The 21,240-nt window shown below is 42.7% G+C and overlaps 1 protein-coding gene, 1 long non-coding RNA gene and 1 pseudogene across 2 annotated transcripts; 1 reads left to right on the forward strand and 2 right to left on the reverse strand.

Annotated features, from left to right (window-relative positions):
• Positions 1 to 1,474: 1,474 nt before the first annotated feature.
• On the reverse strand, positions 1,475 to 21,216 carry LOC134761153 (uncharacterized). The gene is made up of 5 exons (XR_010139430.1): positions 21,154 to 21,216; positions 10,484 to 10,540; positions 7,771 to 7,933; positions 5,468 to 5,535; positions 1,475 to 2,273 (listed from the first exon to the last, which is right to left on the reverse strand). It is a non-coding gene; the product is annotated as an uncharacterized LOC134761153 (long non-coding RNA).
• ZNF280A (zinc finger protein 280A) lies at positions 11,179 to 17,737 on the forward strand. Its single transcript, XM_002830888.4, has 2 exons — positions 11,179 to 11,393; positions 15,775 to 17,737. The coding sequence occupies exon 2, from the start codon at positions 15,846 to 15,848 to the stop codon at positions 17,469 to 17,471; it is 1,626 nt and encodes a 541-aa protein (XP_002830934.3). The 5' UTR covers positions 11,179 to 11,393; positions 15,775 to 15,845; the 3' UTR covers positions 17,472 to 17,737.
• Positions 13,598 to 13,693, reverse strand: LOC112130709 (small nucleolar RNA U13; annotated as a pseudogene).
• Positions 21,217 to 21,240: the final 24 nt, after the last annotated feature.

A 21,240-nucleotide genomic window follows, 5' to 3' on the forward strand; every position in this document is an offset into this window, starting at 1 on the left:
GAGTGAGTCTCTATCTCAAAACAACAACAACTATAATACATTGTCTTAAGTATTATAAGTAATCTAGAGATGATCTAAAGTATATGGGAGGGTGGCAGGGCATGGTGGCTCATGCCTGTAATCCCAGCTACTTGGGAGGCTGAGGCAGGAGAATTGCTTGAACCCGGGAGGCGGAGGTTGCATTGAGCTGAGATTACGCCATTACACTCCAGCCTGGGTGACAGAGAGAGACTCTGTCTCCAAAAATAAATAAATAAATAAAAATGAAGTATATGGGAGGATGTGTGTCGGTTATATGCAAATCCTAGGCCATTTTATATAAGAGATTCGAGTATCCGAGGATGCTGGTATCCCTTCAGATAGTGAGGGATGTCTATACTAAAATACTATATTAAAATATTTGGGATGAAGATGACAGTTGGGATAACTCTTAGATTAAGCTGCTGCAATCACTAGAGACACTTCTGTGGACAGTTAGGGACCACATCATTCTGCATGTACCACTCGCCTTAAGTTCTGCATGTGCCACTCACCTTAAGTTCAGAAACTGGTGAAGTGTAAAATATACATCTCATTAAGCAAGATTGGGGTACAGGCAATTTACAGTTCAAATCAACACACAGATGTGCTTTATTTGGCTTCATTATGCTTTAAAACTTAAAAAATATATACTTTTTGGCATTTTAAAATTGAGAGACAACATAAAAATTTAAATTTCCAGTGTTGCTTGGAAAATAGATCAGCAACACCAGCATTGCCATCAGGCAGAAATCAGATAAAATTGAGTAGTAGCATTAATATCCCTGAAAGACTCCTGCACGCTTCTATTTTCCAAGGGCTCATTTCTCTTTTACCCTATGCTGCAAATGTGTTTGATGCTCGGCCCTTATAAACATTTGACTTTAAGAATTCTGTTCTTAGTTTTTTAAAATCCAGTATAAAAAGAAAAAAAAAGCTGGGCATGGTGGCTCACCCCTATAATTGCAGCACTTTGGGGGCCCAAGGCGAGTGGATCACCTGAGGTCAGGAGTTCCAGACCAGCCTGGCCAACATGGCAAACCCTGTCTTTACTAAAAATACAAAAATTAGCCAGGCATGGAGGTGGGCGCCTGTAATCCCAGCTACTCGGGAGGCTGAGGCAGGAGAATCACTTGAACACGGGAGGTGGAGTTTTCAGTGAGCTGAGATCGCACCACTGCACTGTAGCCTTCCCCACAGAGTGAGACTTCATCTCATAAAAACAAAAAAAAAAAAAAAAAGAAAGAAAAAGAAAAAAGAGAAATTAAAATACATTTTTAGGAAAAAAAAGTAAGAGAGTATTTTCTTTTTCTTTTTTTTTTTTTTTTGAGATGGAGTCTCACTCTGTTGCCTAGGCTAGAGTGCAGTGATGCGATCTCAGCTCATTGCAAGCTCTGCCTCCCGGGCTCATGCCATTCTCCTGCCTCACCCTCCCAAGTAGTTGGGACTACAGGCGCCCGCCACCATGCCCGGCTAATTTTTTTTTTTTATTTGTAGTAGAGACGGGGTTTCACCAAGTTAGCCAGGATGGTCTCGATCTGCTGACCTCGTGATCCGCCTGCCTCAGCCTTTCAAAGTGCTGGGATTACAGGCGTGAGCCACCGCGCCCGGCCAGTAACAGAGTATTTTCTAAACTCTAACTTAGAAGTATGAAAGTTGTCAGAATCAAAATGGAGCCACTAATGTTAAAACAACAACAACAACAAAGCAAAACTTGACAAACAGAGCCTGGGAAGGCCATGAAGAGAGGGTTTGCACACTTGCATACCTGATAACAAAAACAATGACAAAAGACTCTACAGAAACAACCTTGTACAAAGGACATCGCAACCTTAAGCAAAAAATACTTCCATAAGGGCATCTGCCCAGCAACTGCCTATCCAACCTTGGACTAGCGTCACCCTTGCTATTGATCTTTGTAGTCAAGGATAATTATCTCAAAACAATTATGTAATCCTTCTTATCCTTCCTTTAAAAACCTTTGTCTTCCTTTACCTCCCCAAATGCACACATAGGGGCATACATATTTTCATTGCAATGCTCTATCGCCAAATACACATCATTTTCTTTTAAAGAGCTTCTCTCTGTTATTAGGTTGACGTAAGAATGTGCACGCGTTTTGGCTGGGCGTAGTGGCTCACGCCTGTAAACCCAGCACTGTGGAAGGCGGGAGGATCTATTGAGCCCAGAAGTTCAAGGCTGCAGTGAGCCATGATTATGCCACTGCACTCCAGCCTGGAAGACAGAGGAAGACCCTGTCACAAAAAACAAACAAACAAAATGTTAGCCTCACAAAGAACCTCTACTGGGGCAGTGTGGAGGGGAAATGTGGGGTTGGAGCTGCCACACAGAGTCCCCACTGGGGCACTACCTAGTGGAGCTGTAGTGGATCCACCCATAGCTTGCACCCTGTGCCTGGAAAAGCCTCAGGCACTCAATGCCAGCCCATGAGAGTAGCAGCAGGGGCTGAACCCTGCATGGCCACAGGGGTGGGGCTGAACTCTGCAAAGCCACAGGGGTGGAGCTGCCTAGGGCCTTGGGAGCCCACCCTTTGCATCAGTGTGTCCTGGATGTGGGACATGGAGTCAAAGGAGATTATTATGGAGCTTTAAGATTTAACAACTGCCCTGCTGGGTTTCAGAATTGCATGGGGCCTGTAGCCCCTTTGTTTTAGCTGATTTCTCCCTTGGGAATGGGAATGTTTACCTAATGGTTGTATCCCCATTGTATCTTGGAAGTAACTAACTTATTTTTTATTTTATAGGCTCATATGTGGAAGATTCTTGCCTTGTCTCAGATAAGACTTTGAACTTTTGAATTAATGCTGGAATAAGTTTAAGACTTCGGGGGATTATTGGGAAGGCATGATTGTATTTTGAAATATGAGAAGGACATGAGATTTGGGCGGGGCCAGGGGCAGAATAATATTGTTTGGATGTGTTTGCCCACGGAAATCTCATATTGAAATGTAATTGCCACTGTTGGAGGTGGGGCCTTGTGAGAGGCCTTTGGATCATGGGTGTGATTTCTCATGAATGGTTTAGCACCATCCCCCTGGGTACCATCCTCCCGATAGTGAGTGAGTTCTCAGTGATCTGGTTGTTTAAAAGTGTGTAGCACCTCCCCTCTTGCTCTGTTGTTCCTGTTTTCACCATGCAACATGACTGCTCCCCTTCACCCTCTGTCATGATTGTAAGCCGCCTGCGGCCTCCCCACAAGTAGATGCCACTATGCTTCCTGTACAGCCCACAGAACCGTAAGCCAATTAAACATCTTGATAAATTACCCAGTCTCAGGTATTTCTTTATAACAATGCAAGAATGACCTAACACAGTTAGACTTAGGAGAGATTCTTGTACTTGTCTTACAATAAGAATGATGGGATTTAAAAATATAAATAGGCCAGGCACAGTGGCTCACGCCTGTAATTCGAGCACTTGGGAGGTCAAGGCAGGAGGATCACTTGAATCCAGGAATTGGTGACCAGCTTGGGCAATATAGTGAGATCCCATCTGTACAAAAAATTTAATTAAAAAAATTAAAATAAGTGAGACACTGTATTTGTCTCTCTATGTCTGGCTTATTTCACTTAACATAATGCCAAGTGGGTTTATCTATATAGTTGCAAATAACAGAATTTCCTTTGATTTTAAGGCTGAATGGTCACCAGGTATGGTGGCTCTTGCCTGTAAGCCTAGCAGTTTGGGAGGCTGTATTACTCCATTTTCATACTGCTGATAAAGACATACCTGAGCCTGGGTAATTTATAAAGAAAAATAAATTTAATGGACTTAGAGCTCCACGTAGCTAGGGAGGCCTCACAATCATGGTGGAAGGCAAAAGACACATCTTATATGGCAGCAGACAAGAGAGAATGAGAGCTAAGTGAAAGGCGGAAACCCCTTAGAAAACCATCAGATCTCATGAGACTTACTCGCTATCATGGGAACAGTATAGGGGAAACCTCCGTCATGATTCAGCTGTCTCCCACTGGGTCCCTCCTACAACACGTGGGAATTACGGGAGCTACAATTCAAAACGAGATTTGGGTGGGGACACAGCCAAACCATATCAGAGGCCAAGGCAGGAGGATCACTTGAGTATAGTATATATAAAAATATAAAATGAAAGAAGGGGCCGGGCACCAGGGCTCACACCTGTAATCCTAGCACTTTGGGTGGCCAAGATGGGCAGATCACTTGAGGTCAGGAGTTCAAGATCAGCCTGGCCAACATGGTGAAACCCCATCTCTACTAAAAATACAAAAAATTAACTGAGCATGGTGGTATGCACCTGTAATTCCAGCTACTGGAGAGGTTGAGGCAGGACAATCACTTGAACCTGGGAGGCAGAGGTTGCAGTGAGCTGAAATTATCCCACTGCACTCCAGCCTAGAAGACAGAGTGAGACCCTGTCTCAAAAAATAAAAATAAAAATAAATAAATTAAAATGAAAGAAGGTAAGAATCCCTGCCATGGCACTAAATTTAAATGGAAATATGAGTACACTGTATTTTCTAGGTCTGTCTACTGAAGCAATAACAATTGAGCATACTTAGTGCCCAGATCTTGAATGTTTTTTTAAAATTTTGATTGACAGATGACAATTTGTGTATATTTTATGATGTACATGATAAACATATGTGCACACATTGTGTAATGATTAAATCAAGCCAATTAACATATCAATCAAGCCAATTAATATAGCAATCACCTCATATTTATAATTTTGTGATGAGAACATTCAAAATCTACTCACTCAGCAATTTTAAAATATACTATACATTATTATTAATTATAGTCACCATGCTGTAATACTATACATTAGGTCTCCAAAACTAATAATTCCTCCTGTTTAACTGAAACTTCGTACCTTTTAGCCTATTCTCCCCATCCTCTACCCGTCCTGACCCTAGTAACTACCATTTTACTCTCTGCTTCTGTGAGTTTAACTTTTTTAGATTCCACCTGTAAGTGAGACACTGTGTATTGGTCTCTCTATGTCTGACTTATTTCACTTAACACAATGTTGTCCAGGTTTATCCATGTTGTTTCAAATAACAGAACTTCCTTTCATTTTAAGGCTGAATTTTAAGGCTGAATAGTGGTAAGGCATGGTGGCTTTTGCCTGTCATCCTAGCACTTTGGGAGGCCAAGGTGGGAGGATCACTTGAGTACAGGCATTTGCGACCAGCCTGGGCAACAAAGTGAGACCTTGTCTCTACAGAAATTTTTTTTTTAATTAGCCAGGTGTTGGTGGCATGCACTTGTGGTCCCAGTTACTTGGGAGGCTGAGGTGGGAGGATTGCTTGAATTCAGGAGTTCAAGGCAGCAGTGAGTTATGATCGTCGTGCCACTGCACTCCAGCCTTGGTGACAGAGGAAGATATTGTTTCAAAAAAAAAAAAAAAAGAAAGAAAGGCTGAATAGCATTTTATTGTGCATACATACCACACTATCTTTATCCATTCATCATGAACACTTAGGTTGATTCCACATCTTGACTGTGGTGAATAGTCCTGCAATGTACATGAGAATAAAGATACCTCTTTAACATATTGATTTCATTTCCTTCGGATATATACCCAGAAATGGAATTGCTGAATCATATGGTAGCTCTATTTTTAATATTCTGAGGAACCACCGTACTGCTTTCCATAATAGCTATATCATGGCCAGAGCAGGAGAGAGGCAGGAGGTGCCACACACTTTAAAACAATTAGGTCTCAGGAGAACCCACTCACTATCATGAGGACAGTACCAAGAGGATGGTATTAAACCATTCATGAGAAATCCACCTCCATGATCCAATCACCTCTCACCAGACTTCATGTCCAACATCAGGGGTTACATTTTGACACAAGATTTGGTTGATTACAACATCCAAACTATATCAGGGAGCATGTCAAAAAAGACATGGAGAGCAAGACTGCCAAAAGCAGAAAGCAGAAACACATTTCCACCTTCGGGCACCTTCTGATGCTCTTGGATTCCATTTGGGCAGAGTTTAAGTACCAGCTCTCTGCAGACCCTGGACTAGGCCCTGTGGCTGCAATGAAAAGAACCTTAGGAGGAAACTCAGGAATAAAAACAGAGAAAGTGAGACTTGAGACTGAAATTATGAAACCAAGGAACTAGAAAACCCTGAGAACAGTTGATTAAAACATGGAATGACCGGGAGATCCAGAGTTTCATCAAAGAACGGGAATTACTTTCCTTTTTTTTGAGACAGTCTTACTTTGCTGCCGAGGCTGGAGTGCAGTGGTGTGATCTCGGCAAACTGTAACCTCTGCCTCCCAGGTTCCAGGTGATCCTCCTACCTCAGCCTCCCAAGTAGCTGGGACTATAGGCAGCCACCACCACGCTCAGCTAATTTTTCTATTTTTTTGTAGAGACAGGGTTTCGCCATGTTGCCCAGGCTGGTCTCCAACTTCTGGCCTCCCAAAGTGTTGGGATTACAGGCATGAGCCACCATAACTGGCCAGGAATTTCTTTAACGTGAAGAGTTGAGGAAGAAGAATCATGAATAGTCTAAAGCAATCGACTAGCATCTCAAGCAGAGGGGCATAAAGAAGAGTTGGCAGCACTGTCTCCAGATGGTGATGTTTGCAGGACTCCTACTGGACTACTTCTGAGGACAAACAGAGGCCAAGGAACCAACCTTGGCCCTGTCCTCATGGTTCTACATAGGATTCTGGGATACAGATGGAAGGACAGCAGTTTTTCAGTTTCTCCTTGTGCAAATATGGTTGTTTTTCCAACTCCCAAGTACCAGCCCCAGGTTTTCCATCCCCATTTGCTTTGAGGAACTGCTGTCACACCCCTATCCATGATCTCCGTGAAAGATCCTCAGGTACCAAGATCAGAGTTCTGGAGCATGAACCCTCCAGGGTCAGTTCCATGCCTGTTTTCTGCTGTTCTCCCAGCAGCCCCCAGTCCCCAGCAGCAGCAGTCAACCTCTTTGGGCTCTGATTCAGATCCCTGAACTTAAAAATAACTAGAACCTAGATCCCAATACTGTCTGAAGGATAATAGAACAGCACAATTGTATGCACTGGTGCGTGACTCCTTCCTCTCTCAGACTGATATAATGAGAATCAGGTGTGAAATAAATGAATGATCATGACTCTCTCTCTCTCAAAAAGGGAAAAAAAAAGATATGGGGAGCATGGTAAAGGGACTCTCACTTGACATTTGAAGCATCAAAAAAAATAATGACAGTATCTGTTTATAACATTTTTAAATAACATAAATCTTCCTGATGCCACACTGATAGACAAATCAACATTCTTCTTTACAAAAGAATTAATAAATATTGAAGGAATGATAGAATTTGAAAATGGCCATTCATAAAGTAGGAGATTAGACATATTGTCACTCATAGGCATCTTTGCATCCTTCACGTCTATTTTTTTTTTTTTTTTGAGACACAGTCTTGCTCTGTCGCCCAGGCTGGATGCAGTGGCGTGATCTTGGCTCACTGCAAGCTCCGCCTCCCTGGTTTGCGCCATTCTCCTGCCTCAGCCTCCCGAGTAGCTGGGACTACAGGCACCCGCCACCACGCCTGGCTAATTTTTTTGTATTTTTAGGAGAGACAGGGTTTCACTGTGTCAGCCAGGATGGTCTCGATCTCCAGACCTCGTGATTCACCCGCTTTGGCCTCCCAAAGTGCTGGGATTAACAGGCGTGAGCCACGACGCCCAGCCTTGACCAACAATATCTTAACTGCTATGTCCCCTACCCAAATCACTGACCTCATCTTTCCTCTCCACTGGTCCTTTAACTGGAGCCACACTTGTCTCTGTGCTCTTCCTCTTCCAGGCCATGAAATGCCTGTGCCTCTGTGTCTTTCTTCTGGCTGGAAAATTCTCCCAATAGTCACCTTTCTTCTCTCCTTCTTTTCTTCCTTTGATGTAACTATCTCACAAACAGCAATTCCAACTCTGAGTTCATCTGATTGGGCACCTCTTTGTGCATCCCCCAAATTTAACTTCTAGCACTCTGTTTCATAAACACAGCAAGGTGGCATGAGTGATGGTCTGTCCCTGACCTGCATCCATAACCGACGCGCCATCCATTTCCTATTCTGTGCCTTAAAGCAACAAAGGATTCAAGATTTCAGCCATTTTTTCTTTTTCTTTTTTAATCTTAAGGTCTGCTTCTACCAGTCATTTGAAAAACATATTGTGACAAGCTTTAATCTCATGACTGGAATTCTTTCTTTGGAAAGTGGGGCTGGTCCGAAAGAGTCCTGGAGAGCATTTCCCAGTGGAAACTTCCCAAAGGCAGACTGATAAAGAATCAGCTATGGCCGGGCGTGGTGGCTCACGCCTATAATCCCAGCACTTTGGGAGGCCGAGGTGGGCAGATTACCTGAGATCAGGAGTTCAAGACCAGCCTGGCCAACATGGTGAAACCCTGTCTCTACTAAAAATACAAACATTAGCCAGGCGTGTTGGCACATGCCTGTAATCCCAGTTACTTGGGAGGCTGAGGCACGAGAATTGCTTGAGCCTGGGAGACAGAGGTTGCAGTGAGCGGAGATCACGCCACTGTACTCCAGCCTGGCCAACAGAGTGAAGTCTCAAAAAAAAGAATCAGCTATGGAGGGCAGGGTGCGGGTAGTTTGCGCCTGTAATCCCAGAACTTTGGGAGGCCGAGGTGGGAAGATTGCTTGAGCTCAGGAGCTTGAGACCAGTTCAGGCAACACAGTGAGATCTCATCTCTACTAAAAAATTTAAAAAAATCAGTTAGACATGTTGGCATCTGCCTATTGTCCTGGCTGCTTGGGAGGCTGAGGTGGGAGGATCGCTCGGGTCCAGGACATCAAGACTGCATGATCCTGCCACTGCACTCCAGCCTGGGCAACAGAGCGTGAGACCATGTCTCAAAAATAAATAAATAAATAAATAAAATTTTTAAAAAAAATCAACGATGAGGATGTTTCACCACATTCTGTGACCTTTAGATGCATTACAGTTAGTTTTCTGCAGAAAAGGAGGATACATTTTATAAGGGAACATAAACGTTTCATAGGAAAGGCATGTATCCTGATGCAAATTTATATTCAGACCATGTGATTTTATTTTTACTAGATTAGTGGGTTAGAATAGCTTGGTTAGAACAGCTAGATGCGGTCTTATTTGGGACTTTTAAAACTGAGCAAAAGAAAATAAGATGCAACTCCGAGCTATTTCTAGACACTCCTCTCAATTTTTCTCACCTCCCACAAGCATTGTTGCCACAACCTTCTGTCTCAGGGGAAGGGCCTACTTTATACCTGAGCCAGCCCCTGACCACTGCCTAGGCTTCCTGGAATCTTCCAAGCAGGATTCTGCTTCTGGAACAGAGGAAGGAGTGAATATCAGTTCTGCAGAATACACATTTCCTTTCCTTTCCTTTCTTTCCTTCCTTTTTTCTCTTTCTTTCCTTCTTTCTTTCTCTCTTTGTCTTCCTTTCTTTTTTTTTCTTTTTTTTGAGACAGAGTTTCACTCTGTCACCCAGGCTAATATTTTGTATTTTCTTGTGGAGACGCGGTTTTGCCAGGTTGCCCAGGCTAGTCTCAAACTCCTGGGCTCAAGCCATCCGCCTGCCTAAGCGCTGGGATTACAGGCGTGAGCCACCACGCCTGGCCCCTATTAGAACTTTACTGTCTAAGTCTTGCACTTCATTTCACTTTGCTTGCTTATTTATTTATGAATGAATGAATGAGACAAGGTCTCTCTCTTCCACCCAGGCTAAAGTATGGTGATGCAATCATAGTTCACTGCAACCTCGATCTCCCTGGTTCAAGCAATCCTCCCACCTCAGCCTCCCGGGTAGCTGGGACTACAGGCATGTGCTACAACGCCTGCCTGATTAAAAAAAAATTTTTTTTTTTTGTAGAAACAGAGGTCTTGATATTTTGCTGAAGTTTGTCTGGATTTCCTGGGCTCAAAGATCTTTCCACCTCAGCCTTTGATAGTTGGGGACTACAGGTGTACCTCAGCAGCGGGCCTCATTTCACCTTCCTTTCCAGGGGCATGCTCTTGGCTACTTGCAATGCCCTCAAGCAGCCTTTCCCCAGTCCCTAGACAAGAATAAAGACCCTGGGTCACACACTTTTATACCACCTTGGGCTCTGCCCACTGGGTTCAAGCGATTATTCTGCCTCAGCCTGAGATTACAGGCATGCACGGCCACGCCCAGGAAATTTTTGTATTTTACTTTATGAAGAATAGAGACAGGTTTTCACCATGTTGGCCAGGCTGGTCTCAAACTACTGGGCTCATGTGATCTGCTGTCTCGGCCTCCAAAAGTGCTGGGATTACAGATGTGAGTCACCACACCCGGCCCAGAAAGGTATTTTTAAAGTTTTATCAGGAGATGGTACTTTAGAACATTTTAATTTGCAAATGATTTTCGTTTTAATTTTGAGATTTGATTGCATTGCGTTGGAATGGGGGTGGAAATATAAATATTTCTTACCTGTCAAGGGACTCTTGAGGCTCCCCTTCCCCTGCTTTCTAATCTGTGTTGCAAAGCCTGTAAAGACAGTAAAAGGGTGGGCCTGAAATTCAGCTGAGAAGGTCCCAGGGAGGGGGTAGTGAAGGAGGAGGGAGGAGGGAGAGACAGAGGGAAGGAAGTGAGAGGGGATGGGAGGGAACCAGGATAGACCTTCGACCCCTGGAAATGGATTAAGAAGGGAGTGGGCTGCTGCTTGGAGAAAGCTGTTGAAGACTCACAGTGAGGACTCTGTTTGGACACCTGGAAACTCCTACGGGAGCTCAGTCTTCAAGGGCTGTGGGAGTGAGACCCACCCTGCCCCCTGGGGCTCCTACTGGGAAGACATCTGCTTTTTAACTCGCTCACCTCTGAGCTCTGTTGGAACAGACATGTGGACTGCCTCCCACTCCGCACCCCATCCCTTCTGACCCCCAATAGCTGAGGGCCCAGGCACACTGCAGAGAAAGTGGTAGACTCTGAACAAAAGAGAGAGGTGGGAGGACGCCCATCACCAGCTAAGTCAACCTGGAAGGCAGCCCTGAAGCCCCACCCTCATTCTTTCCTTTGAGTAGCAATTGGAGGAAAGCTTTTGGCAATCAAGCTGGACAACAACTGAAAATCCAATCAGGATAAACTGCTTCAGACACGTGACTGGAAAATGATTGGGCTATAAGGGGCTTAAAAGGAGTGGGACCTTCTGATCTGGCCTCAGAAAGGACTTTGAAGAGCAAGCGGCGTTGTTCGCCTGCAGAAGGAGTGCTGTCGGTCTCTGGACAAATTTCTCCGGAAGGTGGAGACAAGGAAGCTCCGGCTTCGCTTTCCCTTGTGGCCCAGAGTGGAACATACTGAGCTGCACTGAATCATCTGGATGCACTCGCAACTTTAGGAACTGGTGAGCTGAGAAATTTGCTATCTTTCATTTTGCTTCTCTAAAACCAGAGCTGGCAAACTTGTTCTGTGAAAGACTAGATGGCAAATATTTTAGGCATTGCGGTTCTCTGCTTCAACTACAGTAGTCTTCCCTTATCCAGGGTTTTCCTTTCTGTGCTTTCAGTTACCTGAGGTTCCAAAATATTAATTGGAAAATTCCAGAAATAGGCAATTCATAAATTTTAAGTCACCAGCCCTTCTGAGTAGTGTGATAAGCTCTTGAGTCAGCCCTGCCCTGGGATGGTAATCCTCCCTTTGTCCTGAGTCCCCATGCTGTTGGCTGGCTGCACTCTCTGTACCTTAGTCACTTAGGAGCCGTCGCAGTTATCAGAGTGACTGTCCTGGTGGTATCTCAGTGCTTGTGTTCGATTAACCCTTACGGTGCTTAATAATGGCCCCAAAGTACAAGGGTAGCAATGCTGGCGATTCAGATATGCCAGAGAGAAGCTGTAAAGTGCTTCCTTTAAGTGAAAATGGGAAAGTTTTTAACATAATAAGGAAAGAAAACAAAATCATATGCTAAGGTTGCCAAGATCTACAGTACATAAAGATATTTTGTCAGCGAGAGACTGCATTCACATACCTTTAATTTAATTTATTAATTTATTTTTTTGAGACGGAGTTTCACTCTGGCCGCCCAGGCTGGAGTGCCACGGCGCGATCTCGGCTCACTGCAACCCACGCCTCCCGGGTTCAAGTGATTCTCCTGCCTCAGCCTCCCAAGTAGCTGAGATTACAGGTGCTCGCCACTATGCCCAGCTAATTTTTGTATTTTTAGTAGAGATGGGTTTCACCATGTTGGCCAGGCTGGTCTCAAACTCCTGACCTCAGGTGATCCACCCGCCTCAGCCTCCCAAAGTGCTGAGGTTACAGGCATGAGCCACCACACCCTATCTCACATATCTTTTATTACAGTATATTGTTATAATTATTTTGTTATTCTTAACCTCTTACTGTGCCTATTTATAAATTAAGCTTGATCATAGGTATGTATATATATGAAAAAATATAGTATATATTGAATTTGGTTCCATCTGCAGTTTCAGGCATCCACTTCGGGGGTCTTGGAACATATGCCCCAAAGATAAGGGGGTACTACTGTACTCAACTGTGTCATAGAAGTGTGAAAGCAACCATGGACAACAGCACTAAAAAAATGATCATGGCTGTGTTCTGCAACACTTTGTGGTGAACACTGACATTTTGAATGTTATATAATTTTCACGTCACAAAATATTCCTTTTTCTTTTTTTTTTTTTTTGAGTCTCACTCTTTCACTCAGGCTGGAGTGCAGTGGTGCAATCTTGGCTCACTGCAACCTCCACCTCCCAGATTCAAGAGATTCTCCTGCCTCAGCCTCCCGAGTAGCTGGGACTACAGGCATCTGCTACCACGCCTGGCTAATTTTTGTATTTTTAGTAGAGAAAGGGTTTCACCATGTTGGCCAGGCTGGTCTCGAACTCCTGAGCTCAAGTGATCCGCCCACCTCGGCCTCCCAAAGTGCTGGGATTACAGGCGTGAGCCACCACGCCCCGCCTCCTTTTGCATGTTTATTCCCCCAAATTTAAAAATGTACAAGTTTAAAAAAATCTTAATAATAAAAAAAGTAAGAAAACAATACCTTAAAAATGTAAAAAACATTCTTGGCTTCCTGACTGTACAAAAACAGGGGAAGGGCCAATTTTCCAATTTCTGTCTTAAACCATTGTTTGCCAAAATGTAGCTGATATCCATTAGAGAACTATAAAATGAGTTTAGTAGGCTGTCAGCTTACAAAAAGAAATAGGATTTTTCACTGACTATAAGATGCCATCAATTGGCCAGGCGCGGTGGCTCATGCCTGTAATCCCAGCACTTTGGGAGGCCGAGGTGGGTGGGTCACGAGGTCAGGAGATCAAGACCATCCTGGCTAACACGGTGAAACCCTGTCTCTACTAAAAATACAAAAAATTAGCCGGGCGTGGTGGCGGGCGCCTGTAGTCCCAGCTACTCGGGAGGCTGAGGCAGGAGAATGGCGTGAACCCCACGGGGCAGAGCCTGCAGTGAGCCAAGATCACGCCACTGCACTCCAGCCTGAGCGACAGAGCAAGACTCCATCTCAAAAAAAAAAAAAAAAGATGCCATCAATTATAAAAGATACATTACTCTCTCTCTTTTTTTTTTTTATATCAGATGGTAAACATGCTGATATAACAAGGTTTGAGGGAGGCACATCTCACATGAGTGAAAACCCAAGCATCACGCTTATCCTCACAAAAGGATCTGAGATATGTCATTTTTGATTCCACTATGAAATAAAAATATATACTGCAAAAACAAATTATGAAATGTATTTTATATTGATGAGATGCTATGATGAGATGCAATCTGATTTAGAGATGTTAAAATGGAAATATAAGCCTATACCTTAGAATCAATAAAATGTGGCATAGAAGGTATCAGAGCCTATCCCTTGCAGTAAGGTGAAGGTATTACAGTATTTGACAAAACTTTTGTTTCAATTTACACACACATACACACAGGTTTACCTTCTCCCTTGTACAACAGTATTAAATCATTTGGATTTGGATTTCATTAAATGCTTAGAGAATCTGGAATAATGGATTAGAGCCTCTGGTACACCTAAATGATCATATTAATAACAGCTACTATTTATTTAACAAAGATTTAGCATGTACAGTATGACAGACATTGCTCTATAAGCTGAGGAGTAAACGAAACAACTCCCTGCCCTCATGTGGTATACAGTTTAGTGGGTAAACACAGAAAAGAAACCAGTTATATTTTTAAATTTTTTGTACAGATGGGTCTTACTATGTTGCCCAGGCTGGTCTCGAGCTCCTGACCTCAAGCAGTCCTCCCGCCTTGGCCTTAGAAAGTGATGGGATTACAGGTATGAGCCACTGCACCTGTCCCATTTTTTGTTGTTAAGACACAGAGTCTTCTTTCCACTGTCACCCAGGCTGGATGCAGTGACATGATTATAGCTCACTGTAATCTCAAACTCCTGGGCTTGCAAGATATATTTTACATATTGTGTGGTAGGCAGTGATAGCATTTAAGTTGAAAAATAGCATTGAGGGTTTGAACATATGAGTTAAGGAGGTTGTGATTTTTGATATTGTGGTCAGGGAAGCCTTGCTGAGGAGGAACCATGGGCCTGAGGCAGACCAGGAGCCCAGATGGGGTTAATCTGGGGAAAGAGGCATGCAACGTCCAGGAACAACAAAAGTTCTGAAAAAGAAAAAGGCCTGGTGTGTTCCAGACTCATGGAGCTCAGGATAGCTGCATCAGAGTAATAGAGGAGTTAGCAAGGGCGATGATGACCTAAGGTTCTATGCGGAAATTTAAAGTTTGCTGGTATTTCCTATGAATGAAATGGAAAGTCATTGAAGACTTAAGAGCAAAATATACTTGCTCCCCTGTATATTTTAACAGGGGCATTGGGGCCACCATGGGAAGATCTGACAAAACTTTTAAGACTGGCAACTTCTGCAGTGATCCAGGGAGAGAACATGGTACCTTCCATCAGGGAGGTGGCAGTGGATGTGGAAGAGAGTAGTCAGATTCTGGATATCTTTAAAAGATAGAGCAGACTGGGTTTGCTATTTGATTGGCTGTAGTGTATGAGAGAAAGTCTGGCAAAGGATGACTCTGAAGTTTGTAGACTGAGCAACTGAGTTTACTGAGAAAAGGAACATTACAGGAACAGCAAAGGGTGTGTATGTGTGTGTGTGTGTGTGTGTGTGTTGTGATTTGTGTGTGTGTTTGTGTGTGATGGGGTCTCATTTGGTTGCCCAGGCTGGAGTGCAGTGGCATGAACATAGCTTTGAAGTCCTGGGCTCAAGTGTTCCTCTTGGCTCAGCCTCCCAAGTAGCTGGGACCACAGGTGTGTACCACCATGCCAAGCTAATTTTTTTTAATTTTTAATTTTTTTTGTAGAGATGGGGTCTTGCTATATTGCCTGGGCTAGGAGCAGCATGTTTTTGAGAGAAGTTTTGTTCAAGTTGGTTAGAAACCTTAGACATCTGAGAGAGTACCTGTGGGATGAGGAGGAGGTGAGTGAGGCATCTAGAGTGCAAAATTTAGAGGCAAGCACTCTGAGATGTTCCATCTGCACCTCCTGAAATCTTGCTTCCTTTGCCTCACAACTGCAGAAGACCAGGGGAGAAGAGAGAGGTAAATTTGAAATTATTATGCCATTTAAAATGTTTCAAGCCTTATTTCTGACGTGTAAAATAGTGATGTTGATAGTTATCTCAGTGTTTTAAGGGAGGATACAATAAAGTAATGATTTTGTCTTTCGAAATAAATATTGACTATTGTCACATGGTTTCACTTAGGTGGCAATTTGTAAAAAGACAGCTCTGGAAGTTGAAGGGACCAGTGGCTTCAAGCAAAAAGTAAATTGAAAATGGGAGATATCTTTTTGTGTAAGAAAGTGGAATCACCAAAGAAGAATTTGAGAGAATCCAAACAAAGGGAGGAGGATGATGAAGATCCAGATCTGATCTTTGTTGGGGTGGAGCATGTACATAGAGATGCTGAAATTCTCTTTGTCGGGATGATTTCAAATTCAAAACCAGTCGTTTCAAACATTTTGAACAGAGTCACCCCAGGCTCAAATTCAAGAAGAAAGAAAGGCCACTTCCGTCAAGATCCTGCTCACGTGTCGCAGCCTGCAAATCATGTGACCTCTGTGGCAGAAGCCATCATGCCAGTTTCTCCGTCTGAGTGGAGATCAACAGATAGTCCTGTCACTATGAAGTCTTCATCTGAACCTGGTTATAAAATGAGCTCACCACTAGTTGTTTCTCCCAATTCTTCAGATTCGCTGCCACCAGGGACTCAGCGTCTAGTTGGAGCTATGGTCTCTCGAAGAGGCAGAAATGAGAGTTCTCCTGATTCAAAGCGACTTTCCACTTCAGATATAAACAGCAGAGATTCCAAAAGGGTTAAACTCAGGGATGGAATCCCAGGAGTACCTTCTTTAGCTGTGGTCCCTTCAGATATCTCTTCTATAATAAGCACAAATACACCCTCACAGGGGGTCTGCAACTCATCAAACCATGTACAGAATGGAGTAACATTTCCTTGGGCTGATGCTAATGGAAAGGCACATTTCAATCTTACAAATCCAGAGAGAGCAAATGAGTCTGGCCTGGCAATAATAGACATTTCAAGTCTAGCAAGTCAAAACAAGACCTTTGATCTCAAGAAAGAAAATCCCATCGTGTTACTTAGCGACTTTTACTATGGACAGCATAAAGGAGATGGGCAGCCAGAACAGAAGACTCACACCACCTTTAAATGCCTCAGCTGCGTGAAAGTTCTAAAAAATATTAAGTTTATGAATCACATGAAGCATCATTTGGAATTTGAGAAGCAGAGGAACGACAGCTGGGAAAACCACACCACCTGCCAGCACTGCCACCGGCAGTTTCCCACTCCCTTCCAGCTACAGTGTCACATTGATAGTGTACACATCGCCATGGGGCCCTCTGCTGTCTGTAAGATCTGTGAATTGTCATTTGAAACAGATCAGGTCCTCTTACAACACATGAAGGACCATCATAAGCCTGGCGAAATGCCCTATGTGTGCCAGGTTTGCCATTACAGATCGTCGGTCTTTGCTGATGTAGAAACACATTTTAGAACGTGCCATGAAAACACAAAGAATTTGCTTTGTCTGTTTTGTCTCAAACTTTTCAAAACTGCAATACCATACATGAATCATTGTTGGAGGCACAGCAGAAGGAGGGTCCTTCAGTGTTCCAAGTGCCGGCTACAGTTTTTGACGTTGAAGGAGGAAATAGAGCACAAAACCAAGGACCATCAAACATTTAAAAAGCTGGAGCAACTGCAAGGGTTGCCTCGTGAAACAAAAGTTATTATTCAAACTTCAGTTCAGCCAGGATCAAGTGGAATGGCTTCCGTTATTGTTAGCAACACTGACCCTCAGCCTTCTGTAAAAACTAAAAAGAAGACGGCTATGAACACTAGAGATTCCAGACTCCCTTGCAGCAAGGATTCTAGCTGAAAATATGTTCGACTCACTTCCAGGAGTTCCAAAAGGCAGAAGTGAGGCTAGGCCATATGTGCATTGTGGCTGTAGATGCTAGCAAGCAATGTCATCAACTGTAAGGTTTTTTTTTACAGTGACATCTCATCAGCTCCCTATTGTCAAGAAGTAGCTCCAAAGTCTTTGAGCCCTTCCCTAGTCAAATGCTCCCAACAGGGCATCCCTTATTCTGACCTCAGAGGTTTTTCTTGTTTATGAACTTTAAATAAATGGAATCACACAAAGATTCTTGTCTTTGGCTTTTTAAAATAAGTGAGATGGCTGGGCGTGATGGCTCATGCCTGTAATCCCAGCACTTTGGCAGGCTGAGGCGGGTGGATCACTTGGGGTCAGGAGTTTGAGACCAGGCTGGCCAACATAGTGAAACCCCTTCTCTACATAAAATAGAAAAATTAGCCAAGCGTGGTGGTGGGTGCCTGTAGTCCCAGCTACTCGGGAGGCTGAGGCAGGAGAATCGCTTGAACCTGGGAGGGGGAGTTTGCACTGAGCTGAGATCACGCCACTGCCCTCCAGCCTGGGTGACAGAGCATGACTCTGTCTCAAAATAAAGTAAAATAAAAAATAAGTGAGATGCATTTTTGCTGTGTGTAGCAGTAGCACATTCTTTTTCATTGCTGGATAGAATTTTGTTGAGTGACTGTGGCAGTTTTGTATAAATTTATTTCACTGTTGATGGACTTTGAGGCTGATTCTTTGGCAATTTCGAATAAAGCTGCTATGAGCTTGTGCGTGTCTTTTGGTAAGCATGTAATCATTTCTCGTGGGTATATATAGCTATGAGAAGTGCTGGAACTGCATGTGTTTAGCTGTCTAGTGTAGATACTGCCAAATACATTTCCAAAGTGATTGAAACGATTTACATTCCCACCACCGATACTGCGAATTCCATTGCTACTGATCCAGCACTTGGTACTGTCAGTCCTTTTAGTAAGTGCCCTTCTCTTGAAATTGTAGTGGTACCTTATTGTGGCTTTAATTTGCATTTCCCTTATGAGTAATGGACCTTGAGATTATATAGTTATCAGCCACGTGAGTTTTTTTTAATTAAATGTCTATTCAAGTTTTGCCCCCTCCTACCTTTTTAAAAACTGGGCTGTTGACTGGGAAGGGTGCTGGGGCACTGGAAATGTCCCATATTTGGATCTCAATGGTGGTTTTATGGTTTATCTTTCATGAGTCTTATTTAAGAAATTGTCTACAAAGGACATAGATATTTTTTGTTAATGGTGTGATAAGGCACAAAGACTAATTTTTTCATATACATACCCAAAATCAATCAGCACCACTTACTAAAAAGACCACTCCTTCCCTACTGTATTGCCGTGGAAACTGTGTGAATCAGGTATGATTGTATATATGTGTTTCTGGAATCTATTTCATTTCATTTGTCCTGTTCTCTATCCTTGTGCTAATGCTGCAGTATCTTAATTATTGTAGCTTTGCATAATCCTCCATGTGGTAGTTTCATTTCTCCAATTTTGGTGTTCAAAATTTCCTTGGCTATTCCAAATGCTTTGCTAATTGAAGTGGCTGTCATGGGTGTCCTTTGCTTGGTCTCAAACTCAGGTACAATAGTTTACTTTAATTGTGATGTTAGCTGTGGGGCTCTTTGTAGTTACCCACTGAGTACAGGGGAATCGACTTACAAATCAGTAACAGAAAGATCACTGAAAAAACCCCCAAAGTTCCTAAATTAGGCAATACAGCTCTAAACAGGGCTGGGACTAGGGTGAGGCAAGCAGGGAACCTAAGGTGACAACGTGCCATCCCTGAAGCTGGGAGTGGGTCTCTCCTTAATGTGCCCCAGCCTCCTTGCTTATCTCACCCCAGTCCTGGTCCTCATTCTAAATAACCCATAGCTCCTCTAAGAAATCGCAGTGAAAAAAGGAAAATGTTGAACTGAAAAATATTGAAAACAACCACAAAATTTATGGGATGGAACTAAAGCAGTTCTTGGGAATTTATATTTCTAAATGCATATATTTGGGAAAAAGAAAGGTTGACTAATGATCTAAGTCAGTGCTGTCCGTAGATCTTTCTGCAACGATGAAAATGCTCTACTTCTGCTCTGTCCAGTATGCTACAGGTGACTATTGATCTGTTGAAATGTGGCAAGTGTGACTGAGGTACTAAATTTTTTATTTTATTTCTGATTAATTTAAAACTAAAAAGCTATTTTTGATTAATTTAAAACTAAAGGAAGAAGAGACAAATCTTCCTTAAAGAAGAGTTGCAAAGTAATTTGTGTAGATAATTTTCCTTCAATGAGACCTCACAGCCTTCCTGCATGTAGACAAGATTTAGAATAGGGTATGAAAGGGGGGGAAAAAGTAATTTACAGCAGAGAAGCCAGTAGAAAGTCTTATTGATAGCATGGATCGCTGATGAGAAATTATGAGAAAGACACATCATGTCCGTGATAGTCTTCTAAAAACCATAACCCCACTGTAACCATGAGAAAAACATCAAACCTAAATTGAGAGACACTCTGAAAAATACCTGACCTTTACTTCTTAAAATTGTCAAGGTCATGAAAAGCAAGAAAAGTTTAAGAAACTGTCACAGACCACAGAAGGCTAAGAACACAAAGTGACTAAGTACAATTCAGTATCCTGGATGGGAATCTGGAACAAAAAGGATGATGGGAAAAACTAGTGACATTTGAATAAAGCCTGGAGCTTAGTTGACACTAATTTACTGATGGACATTGGAATTATCATGAAGCCAAAAGAAGATCTTTTCACACATATTTATTTTTCATTTTATTATTTTTTGAGACAGAGTCTCGCTCTGTTGCCCAGGCTGGAGTGCAGTGGTGCAATCTCAGCTCACTGCAACCTCTGCCTCCCAGGTTCAAACAGTTCTCATGCCTCAGCCTCCCGAGTAGCTGGGACTACAGGCACGTGCCACCACACCCAGCTAATTTTTGTATTTTTTGTAGAGACGGGGTTTCACCATGTTGGCCAGGCTGGTCTTGAACTCCTGACCTCAAGTGATCTGCCTGCCTTGGTCTCCGAAAATGCTGGGATTACAGGTGTGAGCCACCGCACCTGGCCTCTTATATACATTTTAGATATTGCAAATATCTTCTTTACATATCAGCCTCATATGTACATTTTAGATACTGCAAATATCTTCTTTACATATCAGCCTCATATATACATTTTAGATACTGCAAATATCTTCTTGACATCTATGATCTCTTCATTTTGACTATGGTACACTTCACTGAACAGAAATCTTCAAATTCAAGGGTAAGTAATATTTAGGCCATGTGATTTGATTATAATACAATTAAAAAGTCTTAAAAATCTCATAGATTTCAAAAATAAATAACATATACTATATAACCCTTGTGTTAGAAAGAATCACTATGTAAAAAGTAAAGTAGAGGTTCCTCTTCAAAGACTTTCCTCCCTGTCTAATTAGGAATAAATAGTAACTTCTCTTAGAAGTAAAATTTATTCAAAGACCTGTGCTAACATTCTTAGATATCTGCTAGCCGTAATAAAGAAATTAATATACTTTGTGTTCTTAGCTCCCACAATTTAGCCTAAATATTTGCCCTGGCATGCTTATACCGGTCCAAGCAAGCATTAGGTCATAGCCTGTTCCTCTTCCTATTTGGAGGCGTTTTTACCTTTCTCAGCATTCCACAAGTTACATCTGCCTTCCTTTGTTCTCCTCTGACTTTGCCTCTTTTAGAAAGTTCTAAGTTGTTAGCCAA

The sequence above is a fragment of the Pongo abelii genome, chromosome 23 (genome assembly GCF_028885655.2).
Source record: "Pongo abelii isolate AG06213 chromosome 23, NHGRI_mPonAbe1-v2.0_pri, whole genome shotgun sequence".
Classification (NCBI taxonomy): Eukaryota; Metazoa; Chordata; class Mammalia; order Primates; family Hominidae; genus Pongo; species Pongo abelii.

Coding starts and splice junctions, on each gene's coding strand:
- ZNF280A (XM_002830888.4), top strand. CDS start 15,846: ATGGGAGATATCTTTTTGTGTAAGAAAGTGGAATCACCAAAGAAGAAT.